We start from the raw sequence: 16,978 nt of genomic DNA on the forward strand, positions 1-16,978 counted from the left end.
TACAACTTTAACTTTCATGATAAAGAGATTGCACTACAGTACTTGTATTAAGTGAATTTAAAAATACTATTTTTTTTTTGTTTTTTACAGTGCAAAGATTTGTACTCAAAAATAAGTATAAAGTGAGTAGTGTACACTTTGTATTCTGTGTTGTAATTGAAATCCGTATATTTGAAAATGTAGAGAACATCCAAAAATATTTAAATAAATGATATTGTATTATTAATAACACAATTAATCATGATTGATTTTTTTAATTGCTTGACACCCCTATTTGAGACATTACAGTCAGACCTAAGTACCTCTTGTATGCTGTGCAGCTTGGAGATGACAAAAGAGGCATTTGAGAAATGACCAACCAGGCTTGACTCACTGCAATTATAAGTTCCCCATAGAAGGTTGGTCAGATAATGCAGAAATATGACATGTCCCTGGGCTTACATAACTATGAAAAGTTTTTATTACATTAACCCTGTTGACTTGGAACATCATGAGAATGTTATCTCTGGTGTCTGGAAGTGCCTCTGAAATTTCTATTCCTTGGAGTTTTAACTGTTCTTATGGGAACTGTTGCCTGTCTGCTGTGGGTGCTCTTAGCCCACTGAAAATGGGTATGGCTTTGAGTCTATGGTAAATGGGTAGCATTGTCGCAAGTAATCAAACATTTTCAAACGGGCATATATTGAGGATAACGTTATGGTTTGGTGACTGGTAACAAGGTTCCGGTAGTTTTGATGAGCCAGCCAATGCACAAATTGTTTGAATCTGTTATGGATTGGTTATCTACAGCCATCAGTTCATCGATGGCACTATGCGTTCTCTCATCAGAAGATTCTTCTTTCCAAGCTGCCACTGCGCTGCATGTTCTTCCAGAGTACCTTGTGCTGTGCCTTACGGATAAGTCCCTGCATTTTCCATTTAAACTGATTTTTTTACCACACACACAAAAATCCTGGGTTTTACAAAAAGTATTATTCATTTTCCCCCCCACCACCAATTTTCACTCTACTTTTATATATTCAGGTATATAAAAAAATAGCTTGTTTTATTAGGAAAATACAATACATTGCGAGAGATATAGATATTACAATAATACGTTAATCTGTATATATATGCCACGCTGTCTGTTGAAGTAAGGCTATGTATTAGTCTAGAAGATGCACACAATAAACAGCCACACGCAAGCTCTGAAGTATGTGCACATCTGAACGTACTGATGAATCTCACACCCACCACGTACATTTTTCAAACTGTTAGCAGATAACAGTTTAAAGATCTGACACACTGAATGGGACAAAAATGAAAATGTGTATCGGAATACATTTCAGAACACGGGAAGTATTCACAAGTTTTAAAAAAACAAAAACAGGAGAAAAGGATGAAGTTGAGTGTATGTGCTGCTAATGGTGTGGCCCAATTATTAAATGTAAATATTTGTAGGCTAATAGTTCTGAGTCCACAATAATAAACTTTATTCAAATGGAAAGTTTTATTTGGGGATCAGAGATGTATTGTTTTCTTAAACTCAGAGGTGGCATTGTGTTTTGAGTTCTGTTCTAGTTCTGCAGCAAACCACATTGAATTTCATTAATCAAAGTATTAATCTGCTGTACTTTTTCCCCTTTTTTCCATCCACCCTCCCCCGCCCCACATTTACCCAGAAAAATTAATTTTTTCCACCAATTTTCACCTTTGTTTTTGTTGTAATAAACACCAATACATTCCTGGGAAACATTAAATAAAATAAAAAATGAAAACGAAGGGCCCTACTTATGGAGGGGTTCTGAAGTCATTGTAGACTTTTATTCTTGTCAAGACTTAATGTGCTTGACTTTTTTGGACATATCTGATATGGCCTAGTGCCCAAGCTTGTAAAAATTGGATACCTTCAGGTCTGGCATTAGAGACAGCCTTGAAAATTTAGTTTCTCTGGAGGGAAAGTGAAATCAGATCACCTTTGGTAAACTAGCAGCTATAGATAAGTAGCCCATTTCATTTGTAGGGTATTTCTTGTTTGGCTGGCTCATAAAACTATTGGAACCTTGTTGCAAACTCTGTATGTTTGTGAAAAGGTCAGCACGAAGTGATTTTTCAAATTTTGAAAAGCTGCTAAATGCTGCCTGTTTACTTGGACCTAAAGCAACACTACATTCTTTACTACTTTAAGCTTCTAAGTGACTTAATTTTTTTTCACAGTATGAAATTTATCATAATATAACTTAAAACTGTCTTATTTTTTCAATAGTTTCTAGCAATACTGGAATATTCTCAGTTCTGCATTAATTGGCCTCCTGAGTTTTCACCTCCAGCTGAGAAGTGCAGTGTTGTATCACTTATAATGGCAGTTCAGAGAAATGCCATTCACTAAATGGAAATAATGAAAGAAGAATTAACGTTTTATATAGCACTTTATTCCTTACTTAAGGCCTTTATACTTGATCAAGTTAGGGCACAAAGATTGTTTTCACTTTTACAGGTCTCCTTTGAAGGTCAGACTGGGATCCTTTATGTAGTAGTATTGAACTTGGAGGATTCATTACTTTAGATTTTTAAATAATATTTTTCCCTCATTCTGTCAACTAGTTAATACCTTGTCGGCTTTTACTTATTTGCTGTGAAGTTGAGACTCAATCCTCTTGCTCTGCAGGACTGCGACCCCCAGAATTGGAGATATTCTGCAGAAGTTGGCTCCTTTCCTCAAGATGTATGGAGAGTATGTGAAAAACTTTGATAATGCAATGGAACTGGTGAAAATGTGGACTGAGCGGTCACCTCTATTCAAATCCATTATTCAGGACATTCAGGTAATGTAGGAGACTATTTCTTGAAAAGCTACAAAGTAGTATGTATGTGTCATTTTCTATATTTCTGAAAGACAGTTTTAAATAATTTTAAATATCCAGTCCCTTAGAAAGACAAGATAGGTAAGGTAATAGTATCTTTTATTCGACCAACTTCTGTTGGTGGAAGGAACAAACTTTCAAGCTACACAGAGCTCTTCCTCAGGTCTGGAGAAGGTAACCAGCATGTCTGAGCTAAATACAAGGTGGGACAAGTCTAAGGGGTACACACTGTAGAAGACAACTTCCCACTTCATTTTAAGTAAAGGGTGAGCAGGCAGTAGGGTGTGTTACAAATTGGTTTTATGGCTCATTACAACAGTCTCGGTGTCAAGTCCATGGTTTTCACTGTCCAACAGGGTTATGAATTTAAGTTCCCAGGCTTGTCTTTTGAAGCAGTTGTGTAGGTTTCCTATGAGGATGAGCACTGAGAGGTCAGATATGGAGTGATTGCTTTGCTTTGTGAAAAATATACAACCATGGGTGATAGGTTATTTTTGTCTGTTATCATTTTTCTATGTGAGTTCATTCGAGAGTGTAGTGATTGTCTGGTTTCACCCATGTAGTTGCTGTTGGGGTCTTCGATGCACTGGATGAGGTATACCACATGTTGCGATGGGAATGTATAGGACCCATGGATTTTGAAAAGTCTGTTGTGGGGAGTATTGATCATTGTAGCAGTGGAGTTATGTCTGCAGGTTTTGCATCTGCTGTTCTCACAGGGTCGGGTCTGCTGCTTTGAATTGATGTTTCCTGGTCTGTGGGAAGCTTTCTTCTGATGATGAGCTTGGATAGGCTCGGGGATTGTTTGAAGCCCAGAAGAGAGGGTTGGGAAAGATTTGTTTCAGGATGTGGTTCCCATCAAGTATGCATTGTAATTGTTTGTTTGATACCCCTTATGAGTTCCAGTGTGGAGTGTTAGGTGACAAATAGGGCTACGCAGTCGGCGGGATTTTTGTTTTTGTAATGAAATAGGTTCTCATGGGGTATTTGGGTGGACCATTCCATAACACAATCTATTTTTCTGATCCCTTAGAAGCAAGTCAGGGTTCCATTTTGTCCATTTAATTTTGTCCTAGTTTTCCCTTTTTGTTTTTCCTCCCCATATCCTTCCTCTCCAGTGAAACGCATCATCGATCAAAGCATAAATGTTAAAACACGAGGACCAATGAATTTGCTTTGTCAGTCATAGATACTAAAAAGTAAATAACTTTTTTTTTTTTTTTTTTTACAGTTACATACTTGCCCATCTCTAAATACCTAACTTGTCATGTTGGCTGACATGACCTGCAGTTTTCCAAAACACCTGAGTTAGGAAGTACATTTACAATCCTAAAAATTGAGTAACTGAAGGGTGAAGGAGCAGTCAGTCATGGAAATGTATCTCTTTGGAAAAGTCTGTAACTTCACCTCTCCAGGGCCCCTTCTTGATTTTTCTGTTTAATTAATATGGATATCATTTCCAGCCTACAGACCTACCAACTAGAAAGTTTAGGAAAGGAATCAGACATTCCTGCAGTGTGGTGTAATTTAAGCAGAACGTGTGGTCCTCCAGTAAGGGACTTCTTTTGTGTACTTTAGTCTAATCTACAGTTTACTCCTTTCTAAGGAAATGGAAGTAAACAGACATCACTATTTTTCTCAAAATAACTACCCTTGTTTTTGCATCATGTATTGAAAGACAGCATTTGTCAGACATGTGTGCCATATTAGAGTCCAGAAGAATATGCCCTGATCTTATGACTTGTCATGGTAAATTCAGTTTATCCCTTATTAACGGAATTAGATGTTTAAAATCAGTTATTACAGATATTATTTGAAAAATTAAGTTCAAATGCAATATCATTTGTGGTCCTATTTATGAAATTCTGCTGGATACAAAGAAAATAAATATAGTGATTCTCCCTGCTTTACAATAATTAACTTTACTTGCTTTTAAAGTCATTGGAAAGGATGTTAATTATTTGATTAGGATTTAGGTAAGTCACACCTTTATATTGTGTTATCACAAAGTAAGTTTATGGAAAAATATTGTCTGAACTGTGGTATCTAAATATATTTACATTTTCCTAGACACACAAAGTCTGTGGGAGTTTGACATTGCAACATCATATGCTAGAACCAGTACAACGCATTCCACGCTATGAGATGCTACTAAAGGACTACCTAAGGAAACTGCCTCAAGATTCCCTAGACTGGAAGGATGCTGAAAGTAAATATTTTATGGAATGTGTGATAACTTAATATAGCAATAAGAAAACAGTAATAAAAGAACTCTGTAAATTAAAGCTATGCCAGTAAAAATGAGGTAAAGGAACACTGTTGCAGGGAAAATGTTATTGTAGAGTTGTAAGAGTCTCTGAAAAATGACCCATTTTTAAGTTGATTTCTAGGCTAGCATTAGAGCAGTGAAACTTAGAATTTGTCCTTCCTGGCATGGAGCACAAAAATTCTACTTTTGTTTCAAATGATTTTGCACCCTTTTCTGAAACCATGCCATATGCACAATCCTTAGGAGAAGGCTAGTTTGGCATTTAAGCCCACTTTTGTGTGGCTTTTTATATAGAAATGGTCTTTGCTGAAAAAAAATTTGAAAATGAGATTCATGTTTTGTTTATTTAAAATACATATTTCAGCAATTTTTTTTGTGAAAATAAATTTCTTTCAAGTTTTATCATTTTTCATGTATAAATTATGCAAAACAGATCATATTTTTTCTTATTATTCAGAATTGTTTATCAAATAGCTTCTGCAAATAATTATTGGCCTGGAGCAGTTTCTTAAAAGTATTTTAAATTGGAGCTGTTTTGGTTGGCTCTGTAGATCACACTGCAAGTTTCTGCTCCCTGATTGAAGGAGCCATGATTCTCAGAATCATATTTTGGGTACAAGTACTCAAGTTCATGAATTTTGAAATTCATGCCACAAACACCCTACAATAATTGATTAAAACTGGCAAGGATTCCTGCTAAGCTTTTCCAGCATCTAATCCGTTAGCTCTAATTTTTATTATATTTTACATTTAATTAAGGCAAAAGTACCCTGTTCGACTAAACACTTGTACCTTACTTTATTGACAGTTTTGGGGCTTGAGAAGGCTGACTTTCATATGCAATTTACAAGTATGCCATTAGACCTAGTAGTCTGTGTACTGTAGTAAATAACAATGTATTTTCATTTGTTTTTCATTTTCGGTGCCATCTAGAATCCCTGGAAATTATTTCTACAGCAGCCAGTCACTGCAATAGTGCTATACGAAAAATGGTAAGTGGCTTTTGTGGGGTTTTTGCTTTTTTAATCTTCTGTTTTTAGTCTTGTGTATTAAGTAGCATGTACAGCTTGGAAATTCTGTGAATTTTACCAGGTATTTGAAATGCAGATTTTTTCAAACAGTGTAACTTGTAAACTTTGGTTTCTTTGCTCCAAAATGTTGCTATTTATATTGTCCCTTTTACTGTCAGCTGGAATCCTTGATAAAATATGATATTGTAACTAAAACTCGGGAGTGGGAATTGGGATTTCTGTGTATTATTCCTGGCTGCCAGTAAGAGGTTATACTGGTCACTTAACTTTTCTGTGTTTGTTTCTAAACCTGTAAAATGGAGAAAATACTTATCTCCCTCACAGGGATGTTGTGGTCCATAAACCATTAAATATTTGTAAAATATTTTGGACATGAAATAGCACTCTATATAAGTACATTTTAAAATACTGATTAGATAAATTAGATTACTAGAAACAGTTTATGCCCAAATACAAGATGGCTCTGGCAATTTATACGATCGGCTCATATATATTCTTTTAAACTAGCATTTTTCAGACTCTTACATAAGCTTCAGGTAAACCACTTTACATTGGCAAAATCACTTATTCATAAATGTAATTTTATTTTAATTGAAAAGGAGAATCTAAAGAAGTTGTTGGAGGTGTATGAGATGTTGGGTGAAGAGGAAGATATTGTCAACCCCTCAAATGAGCTGATAAAAGAAGGACAGATCCTTAAACTTGCTGCTCGTAATACATCAGCCCAAGAACGATACCTTTTCTTAGTAAGTATCAAAACCTGTGTTTGTGTGAGTGATGTTAGGCTTGTTTCAAATTTCAAGGAGCTGCCTGAAAGCAAGGGTGAAATCTTCTCTCTATTTAACTCAATGGGGAAATTTTGCCATTAACTTGACCTGAAGCAGAGATTTTACCCACAGTGCTTGCTGAAAAATGACAAAAATCATTTAGAAAAGAATACGTTTCAAATAGAATTAAACCAAGGTCCAGTAACATATCTCAAAGTAAATGCAATATTGGTCTTTCTTAGTTGCTATGGCTATCATGGAGGCTATTCATTTCTATTGATAGAATGTACTACTGTATTTGGGGTGCTTATATTTTGGAAACAAAAGTATTTAAGATTCTATGCTAATTAGATTAGTATTTTATAGCAATAGATTTAGCTAATCAAGTGGTCTGATTGAACATGCATGTGTGTTACAGGTATAGTAATTATTAGATGTCCTTCAAAATCCTTGACTTTGATGTGACCAAATGAGTCACATAGCCTTGTAAGAAACTAGTACCCCTGGAAAGTTCAGACCCTCTTTTCAAAAGCTCTCATTGCTTTACCTAATCCCATTTCCTTGGTTCACATACTCAGTGCTATCGTTATTTTAGCACTGTTGGACTCCATCAGTGATTCTTCATTAATTCTGTTGTGGAATGTTTGATATAACTCACTGCTGTCAATATATTAAAATGCCAAATTCAAGCCCTGATTTGTGCCATTTGCTGTATGGGCCACTGGATGCTTCATGCTCTCTGGCTAGTAAAGTATGTAGTTTCTGAGGGACAGATTTCCGCTCACCCATGTTTCTAGCAGAGGAATAAATGATTAGTAAAAGTCTCTGAATGGGGCTAGACATGATATTAAAATGAGGGACATAAAAAGTTCAGATGTGCCATATCTGTGATATAGACTTCAGTTAACATGAATGTGGCTTATTCTTTCAAAGGAATCATATTGAATCCTTCACCAGCCACTGTATGAAATCATAATGATGCTTTTCGTGAGAGTGGTTTTAAAGTGTGCTCCAGAGATGAGCAAGCCCCTAGTCAACAGGACTTCTGAAGCACTAAGAAATATTAAAAAGGGCTTAAATCATCTTAATCTGGTAGACTATGCTTCTATGAAATATCATTTAAAAATGTGAGTTTCTGGTTTTAATAATTAATAAGAAAAAACTGTTAACCATTATGGATCTGATTTAAATCTTCAAAAGCACAAACTCATAGTAGTGGATACCCTCCCTAGGCTGAAATTCTAGGCTGTTAAACAATGATTATGTAAAAGCTACAAATTATAAATGATACTAATAATACCTAGCTCTTATATAGTGCTTTTCTTCAGTAGAAACCAAAGCACTTGACAAAGAAGGTCAATGTCCTCAGCTAGTCCACCTTGGCCTCATATAATTTTTCCCTTCCTTTTGTGGATTTACATATTCTCAATGTAACTTTGATTTAAAAAAAAAAGTACTGTGAAGAAAAGACAGAAATCTACCATTATATGAGTGGACACAATAGACTGGAAATTCCTTCAGGGTCAATTTGCTGCTCTTATAGTATAAAGATTTTTTTAAAAAAATCTATTTACCCAGTTGTTCAGTGTATTGAAATCAGCTTGGAAAACTCTCAGCAAAAGGCTTACAGTGTTGCTAAACATCACATCCACTCAGTGTATTTGATTATAAACATTATGAAAATTACTGCACATATGCAGTAGCTGGCTTTTAAATGTATCAATAGTTGGCTTTTAATTTTATTTCAAAATCCTATCCATATTATCAGTTCTTTCCATTTTTATTTTGTCTGATATTAACGAACCTAATCAGTCTCCCTCAAGTTGTTTTTGTAAGGTGATAATGCGATTCATCTCTTAATATATTGTACTTGCCTTTCTTTGTTGTTATTGATGTGTCCTTTTTCTTTTCTTTTTTCTAATAGTTCAACAACATGTTGCTGTATTGTGTACCCAAATTCAGTTTGGTGGGATCAAAGTACTCAGTGCGAACAAGAGTTGGTATTGATGGTATGAAGATTGTAGAAACACACAACGAAGAGTATCCATGCACTTTCCAGGTGTCTGGAAAAGAGCGAACATTGGAGTTGCAGGCCAGGTAAGAGATGTGTGGTCTACTTTTGAAGCATTAAAAATATATAAAAATAGTGGAGAATTGTGGGACTGGTTGATTTGTAGAACTGGTAAGGTGATATGGAGCCTTTTATTTGTAAATCTTTAATTTAAAAATGGCCCAGGTTGGTGGACCTAGAAATTGTCCTCACTGATGTTTGGCCTTTTTGAATAAATTGGTGGCCTAGTTCTGTTTTAGTGGATAAGTTTCCTTTTTTTAGAAATCACTGCTACATTTAGTCCTTATTTACAGCCTCTGCAGAAAGACTAAGGATTAAACAGGTGTGCAGAAGTGACCTTTCATCCTCAACAGTGGTATTTGCAGTTCATGACAGAAGCATACTGTCAGGCACTGTAGAAAAGTTTTTGTGGTCTTTTTTGTGCACATTGTGTATGTAGTTAAAAATGTAGCCAATCTGTATAAATTACCTTTAAAAGCTTTAAAATTTAATTGAAAATTATAATCTTGATACAGATTTTTAACTTTCCAATATAATTCGATGGCAGGGATAAACAATTGTCAATTCTGTAGGATGATTCAAAACCCATAGAAAAGTTATTTTGTATTAAATTGTATTACGACTTTTCCATGAAGGTAAATTTGTCTTTTAATGTTTTGAGTCAATAATAAATTATTTTTTATTACATATCCTACTGGTCAGAAATTGTTGTGTGATGGCAGAAGTAACACCATACAACATGTCAACTGTATTCCACCTGGAGGCAGCTGCATTTCACATGTGCAAAGCATTTTGTGACTGTGAACAAAATGTAGTTATCAACTATTTTTATTTTGTTCAACTTCCAGGGTTGTTAGTACTTTCATTAGCACTAAAGTTATTTAGTTTAGGGGGGAAATTTTTCTAGTTTTTGTGAACATTTTAGGGCATGTTTCATAAAGTTGATTCAAAATTGTGAAGTAATATGTACAAAAATGCCACCCTAAAACTAGATCAGTGAGACTAAAATAATCTTAGTTGATGCATACTTTATTCTTAATGTATCCTATGCATAAATCTCATCCTATAAACTTGTCATAGCTCTGATGAAATGTTTAGTTTGCCCCAGGAATACCATTTTCCAGATAATTTTATTTATTTTCAGATTACTGCTTGAGTGCATTTTAGTGTTTGTCACTTTTTTTAAATAGATAGTAGATCACTTCCTACATGGAGAGATTGCTTGTCTGATAAAGGGATTACATACTACTTTTAAAAGTTAGTTGAGTTGTTGATTTAGGGAGAATTATTTTATCTAATTAGAAGATTCATTTTTCCAATATTTACAGATGGTAAAGAATGAGGAACGGGACTCTGTCCTTCTATTTTAGGATTCTAGTTTTATTGCTAGTTGCAGTAATATTACAAAATATATGTCACTGGAGGCATTCCCACCATAGATGGGTATGTGATCTCACCTGCACATCCCATCTAGCAGTAAGAAAAATCAAAAGGATTGTGTGAATGTGAGTGAGTGAGAATTCTTTGTATGCACCTTACTTCACCAAAGTGAGGGGAGGAAGTGTTAAATGAGTAGCAGAACAAAAAATACTATGGTGCTATTGTAATGCTGACAGACCCTGGTGGTCGGTGGGCAGGATTGAACCTGGGACCTCTGGAATTTAGTGCATGAGCCTCTACTGCATAAGCTAACAGACAATTTGCTGTTAGCTAAGACTGTAGAGCAAATTCATTTTATCTCTTTAAGTGGTCTCGGTGCACTAGATGGGACAGAACACCACACCCAGAAGGTGTGTGGGTTACACTATTTCAAGTCTTTTTTTCCTGATTCAAAATTCATGGGAAATTGGGTTTGCATTTACCCCATCACTAGATTACGGTAGTGCATTTACTTGGGGTGCAAGGCATGTTTTCATAGGATTTGACTTTAGAGGCCTTATTGAGATGCTTTGAAAACAATTAATATACAAGACACTGGGTGGAAAATGCTTGGCCCTGTTGTCTTCGAAAGACCACCTACGCCAGTGAATAAAAGGGAACATATGGATGCCTGGTTTATGGTGTTAAAACAAAACTTTCCTTTGTTTCTGTTAGATAGTATCACCCTATTATATCAACCCTCTTTATTTCTGCTCTCAATTTACTTAACTTTAATTTGAGGAAGGGAGCTGCAGGGAAAAGTTGATACACTGATGCAGTTTCTCCCATTTTGGTTCATTTACAGCTATTTACGCTGAAATGTGTATGCTGTTTCTTTTATACATTGTGCTTTAAGAAAGCTTAATACTGGAAATGCCATTATTATATATGTTTAAAGAGTGCATTTAAGATGATCTTTCACATAGAACTTAATTCTAGTCCATTAAACTTACCAGACTTCAAACCACGATTCTGATCCATTTTTAACTAGACAGTTTCATGAATATTACTGTTTTTATAAATGTTGGAATCATTTCAAAGTCTCTGCTTCTTTTGTAGCTTCATTCACCAACTACCATGAGCTAATGTTTCCTAAGCTAGTTTTATACTAATATGTCAATGTTTGTTTTAGTTCTGAACAAGATAAGGAAGAATGGATAAAGGTAAACACATCTACATTTTGACTTTCTTTAATTAAAAAAAAAACAAAAAAAACCCTTTATTTTTGGGCTGTGCCTGTGGTATTTAAGTTGAAATATTAACTTCTGATGTAATCAAATGCTGATCATAATTAATTCACATTTCTGGTAGTTTTGTTGTTCGTCATTAAGTAGTCTAATTTCAAAGAGTCTATTAAATGTGTATGTTTGAGACTTTTATCCATTGTATTTATAATAGGCTCTTCAGAATACCATAGAAGCTTTTCATCAGAGGAATGAAACCTTCAGAAATGCCATTGCAAAAGAATATGAGGACACGCCCACTGAAGTTTCTGTAAGTTGGGTTACTGTAGCTTTGTACAACTGGTGCCCTTTTTGTCCTTTTCCAGTTACAAATGGCATAATTGCTGGAGGGTGTCAGATGCTGCATATTCAGGGTTAGGATTCTTTTAGAATTGGAATTACAAAGTAATCATTTTGCTGGTCAACCATTTCCCTTTATGAGCCAGACCATGCCTTATAAACAATCCTGTTCTTTCTAAAATGAATGATGGAATGTCCTTTCAGCAATGTGTTACAATCTTTGACTGGATTCTTTGTTAGCTATCTCTCGCATAGATTTCAAAACATAGCTTGAGCTGTGCTTTGCCATTTCCTTTCCAGAGGAAGAGAATAATTATTTTCTCTACTAAAAATACTGTACAATTGTCCTTCTTTTTCCTCTTCAGAAGGCTGAGCTTGGGAAGAGAGCACCAAGATGGATCCGAGACAACGAAGTAACAATGTGCATGAAATGCAAAGAGCCCTTCAATGCACTGACAAGGAGAAGGCATCATTGTCGAGCATGTGGACATGTAAGTGCACAGCTATATCTGCTAGCTGGGTGACCAGACACTAGAACAGATCTAAACTGTTGTTTAGAGTCCCCATCTGGTGGCTGGTGGTGGTTCATGTTACTGCAGTAGAGACTTCAGCTGTGACCTTTGTGGTTTGTAAGTAGCAGCTCTATTAGGTGAGCCAAAAAAAGGAGCAAAAGCTGGGAAAAATTTCTTGTATATTATTCTTAGCAGAGCTAGGTATCTAAATGTGTAAGATATGCAAAATGCCTGAAAAATCAGTCCAGATCAGATCAACTGACCTATGCATTCATCTTGGGATGCACTATAAATAGAGCAAAACTACCATGCTTCTTCCCTCATCTCCCAGGAAGTTTTTTCTTTCTCCAGTAAGTGATGGTGCAACCTCTGATTTTAATCTTAGTCTCAGAGTTCATCCTGGGTGATTTTGCTTAATGTACATTTACACGCCTTTACTGCATTCATAACTTTGCTTTTGTGCTTTGCGCTATGCTTCAGGCATTGTCATTAGCTCTTTCTGATTAGCACTAACTCTTTTAGTAGTTTTTTGGATTGCTTCCTCCAACTTAGAGGTGCCCAGTTTAACTTGTGATAATTCCTTTTCCTTCCGCATGATTGGTGATTCCGGAAATTCTTAATTGACTTCTTTTTGTATTCTCTCTAATGCATGTCCTTCCATCTCATTTTAAAATGTTGTTTCATGGGAATATAAATATATTTTTAAAGGCTAATTCAGGTTGCTGCCAGAAGTCTTTTCTAGAAAAGATACTTAATATTGCTCGCTCACTTTTCATTAGGGATTTTGGTTGAAGACCTTGTGATCTAGATTAGTATCAGTTGGTCCCAACGAAAAACATTTGTTTTGGTGGTGTATCAGAGTTCAGAATACATAGTACCGCTCATGTACTATTCCAGTTAGCTACTACAACCATTTAAAAAAAAGTTATTTTCACTCTCTTCTGTTTTTCATGCTGGGCTTCTTTTTCTCCTCAGAGGAATATTTGCTGCTGAAAAATATTTACAATAAAAACTTTCCTCCTACACCTTTTAGGAATCTAGCTTTCTTATTTTAGTCTATTTAAAAGAAAAAAGTTCACTGTCAGGGTACAACATGGAACTATTTCAGTTGTTCTTCCCTTGGTAGGTGTTTGTCGTTGTTGTTTTATAACAAACTATGAAGCTGTATGCTTAGATTTCATAAGAGTTAAAAGATGTTTGTTTCTGACAAAAGCAACAATTTCTTTTACAAAAAACATGGTATCATTTTATATGTATTGGAGTGTATAGATTATAGAGTGTATAGTGGTTCTCAACCTGTGACCAAATCAGCACACAGCTGCGGCCCATGCTGTGCGATACAGGTAGTATATATATTGTGTGGATGTGGGCCACACAACAGAGAGAGCTGCATGTGCCGCCTATATGGTAAATGGGTTGAGAACCACTGGTATAGAGAATGAAATAGTAAGCGTACCCCTTGAGTGTTTCCTGCAGAAAAAGGACCACAAGACTAAACTGACTGGGGGGGTTTCTGCAGGAGAATTTATCTTTAATATTGATGTGAAGATATAAATTTAAAAGCTCTGATTGACTTCAGTGAGATTTAAACGTGTGCTTAAGGTCAAGCTCATTGTGTAAGCACCCATCCTGAATGTGGGTGATTTCCTGAATCAGGACCTAAATTATGGAACAGTTATCAGAATCCTAGTATGCATTTTATTCAGTCCAGCAATTTGAAAGGTAAAAAGCACTCACTTATTCAAGAAATAGTGAAATATAGTTAAAAATTAAGTTTTCCTTTTAAATTACAATTGGTATGATAGATAGTATTGCCAGTGTCAGAAGACAGCACTTACACCCCACTTGATCAACATTTTAGGAGTTTTTTAATTGATCATTAGATTTTGCTGATAATTTTTCTTGCTTAATCTTTTATTTCTTTTTCCAAAGGTGGTTTGCTGGAAATGTTCTGATTATAAAGCTCATCTTGAATATGATGGCAATAAATTGAACAAAGTTTGTAAGGACTGCTATCAGATTATAATGGGCTGTACAGACAGTGAAGAAAAGAAGAAGAAAGGCATCTTGGAGGTATGATGTTTAAAGAATGAAATACTTGAATCTGTAAAATTTCTGCATGGGCATGTATTGCTACATACAATAAGAATCTGTCAGCTCATCACTACCTGAAAAGTCCTATGAGCCAGTAAAATTCTGTTTTTTTACCACTTCACAAATAAACAATATTGAAGTTTGGAGCAAGGCCACCCAATCAGATTGTATTGCCAATTAGGTAAATCATCGTAGCTGACTGCAGTGGAACTCAGTGAAAGTTACTCTTTATCTCTGAGCCAATCAGATTGAATATGTATCCTCAAAGTTGAATATTTTTTTTACTGGACTTCCCCATAAATATCTTCAGTATGCTAGTTCAAAAAAACCCCCAAAATATGCTATATCTTTGAAATTTGTGGCCAGAATGGAGAGAATTTCAGATATTTCTGATGACATTCAAAATACCCGTAACAAGACTTTTTGTTTTAATTTATGTAACCGTAAATCTCTCAATATTAGCAAAAACATATCATGCTGAGAGAGATTTCTATTGGGGTGAACATCAAGAGAAATTAACCTAAGACTGATTTGTCTGAAAAATTGACTGAAAAATGGTTGCATTCCAATATGACCTTTGAAAATACATTTCTGTTGGATGCTTTCATAAAATTTTGAATGCCAAAAGAGGAGCGTAATTGTGATAGGTTGCTGGTAACATTTGGATGCTTTCATAGTAGACATGCTAGAAATCAGAAAGATTGTTTCAGATATTAAAGAATCTAGCAATTATCCATTGGTGGAGGTAGATTAAGAGTTACGGGTGATTCTGCCACCTGCACTTTAAAAATTCTGGAGGGAGCAAGACAGTTTGGGCATATTTAAGGGCGGGAGGTTGAATATATATCTAGATACATTTTTATTTTTCATACACCCTGAGGCCCTTATTCAGTTTTTAATTGGGCAAACTCCCATCATCTTCAGCAGACGTTTGCCAGGATTTGGCTCCTCATTAGCACTTTAGAACATCTCTGAGAAACTTCCACAAATTGTTATAAATCGTGTCGTATTTAATTGTTCTGTTTTATGCATTCTTGTCAACATCATGAAAACTTGAATTTTTCTGATGGAAAATATTTTTCTTCTGACACTTGGTACTATCTCCCCACAGATTGAATCAGCTGAAGTCTCTGGAAACAGTGTCATATGTAGCTTTCTTCAATATATGGAAAAATCAAAGCCTTGGCAGAAAGCTTGGTGTGTTATTCCTAAACATGAAGCTCTCGTGCTATACATGTATGGTGCTCCACAGGTATGTAGCACGGAAACAGAGTGAAACCAAATAGGAAATCCTTCCCATCCCCTCGCTCCTTTGCCCCATTGTGGCATCTGGGGGAAAAGACATGTAATGTGAGAATAAGGGGAAATCTGTGTCGGAAGTGGTGTTGTAGCAGTGTCAGTCCCAGGATATATAGAGAAGGTGGGTGAGGTATATTTTATTGGACCAACTTCTGTCAGTGAGAGAGACAAACTTTTGAGCTTACACAGAGCCATTTATCAGGTCTGGGAATAGTCAAGGAGTTGTTTTCAGCCTGTATTGTGAACCAAAGCAGGTTTTTATCAGGATTTATTTCTTTTTCCTAGGATGTTAAAGCTTTGGCTACAATTCCACTGCTGGGCTATGCAGTAGATGACACTCCGAGAAGTGCTGACCTCCCGCATAGCTTTAAACTGACCCAGTCCAAATCTGTACACAGCTTTGCAGCAGACAGCGAGGAACTGAAACAAAAATGGTTGAAAGTCATCCATTTAGCTGTCAAAGGTGAGACACCGGAATGTCAAAATGAATTGCAGATGAGTTTAGAGGAGCAGCCTGAATCTTCTAAAAAATCCGAATGCTGAAGCTCAAGACCACGTTCTGTTTTAAAATCCAGTCAGATTCTTAGTTAATTTTTCTTTGTTCAAGCAAAAGAAGCAAATTCTCCTAACTACTACATGATCTCTTAGCACTTTATGTTGAAAAGATACTGATCTATTTAGAGATCACTTTCTTATATTTATGTTCTGTCAATAAAGGTAATGTACAGACCCATTCCACAGAATTTTTTAAAAAAAAAACATAAATGCCATTAAAAGAACAAAATCTATTAACTTTAGTGTACTTCTTGTTTGTCTCAAAGTAAATTGCATTGTATGATTCTCTTGCTATTGGGTTAAAGTTTGCTACTTTAATAAAGAATGTGGATATTTGATGCATCCTTTACATGTTAGGACTTTATCAGTATAAAAGATATACCTCCACATTGCCAAAATAGATCTGTAGTTAAATATCCTGGGACAGTTTGGTTTATTGTATCTAGTTTATAGAATTACTTACACAATGCTGTACATATGTTCTATTCACTTTTTTTAATGCAAATTGCTTTTATAATAATGGCTTTTGTCAGTTTATCAGGAAAAGAATCTAATTGTTTCAGTTTAGAAATTCATTGCTAAAATAAAAGTACAA

The 16,978-nt window shown here is 35.4% G+C and overlaps 1 protein-coding gene across 6 annotated transcripts in view; it reads left to right on the plus strand.

The window, feature by feature from the left end:
- FGD4 (FYVE, RhoGEF and PH domain containing 4) overlaps window positions 1–16,620 on the plus strand; it is a 174,261-nt gene extending 157,641 nt beyond the window's left edge. For all 6 annotated transcript variants that reach the window (XM_038406892.2, XM_038406937.2, XM_038406921.2 and 3 more), the window contains exons 7-17: window positions 2,648–2,804; window positions 4,914–5,052; window positions 6,046–6,104; window positions 6,743–6,889; window positions 8,835–9,007; window positions 11,533–11,563; window positions 11,799–11,894; window positions 12,289–12,414; window positions 14,368–14,508; window positions 15,641–15,781; window positions 16,114–16,620. In XM_038406892.2, coding sequence (XP_038262820.1) covers window positions 2,648–2,804; window positions 4,914–5,052; window positions 6,046–6,104; window positions 6,743–6,889; window positions 8,835–9,007; window positions 11,533–11,563; window positions 11,799–11,894; window positions 12,289–12,414; window positions 14,368–14,508; window positions 15,641–15,781; window positions 16,114–16,371 — 1,468 coding nt within the window. In that variant the 3' untranslated portion in view covers window positions 16,372–16,620. The remainder of the gene's footprint in view (window positions 1–2,647; window positions 2,805–4,913; window positions 5,053–6,045; window positions 6,105–6,742; window positions 6,890–8,834; window positions 9,008–11,532; window positions 11,564–11,798; window positions 11,895–12,288; window positions 12,415–14,367; window positions 14,509–15,640; window positions 15,782–16,113) is intronic.
- Window positions 16,621–16,978: the final 358 nt, after the last annotated feature.

The sequence above is a fragment of the Dermochelys coriacea genome, chromosome 1 (assembly GCF_009764565.3).
Source record: "Dermochelys coriacea isolate rDerCor1 chromosome 1, rDerCor1.pri.v4, whole genome shotgun sequence".
In the NCBI taxonomy this organism is placed as follows: Eukaryota; Metazoa; Chordata; order Testudines; family Dermochelyidae; genus Dermochelys; species Dermochelys coriacea.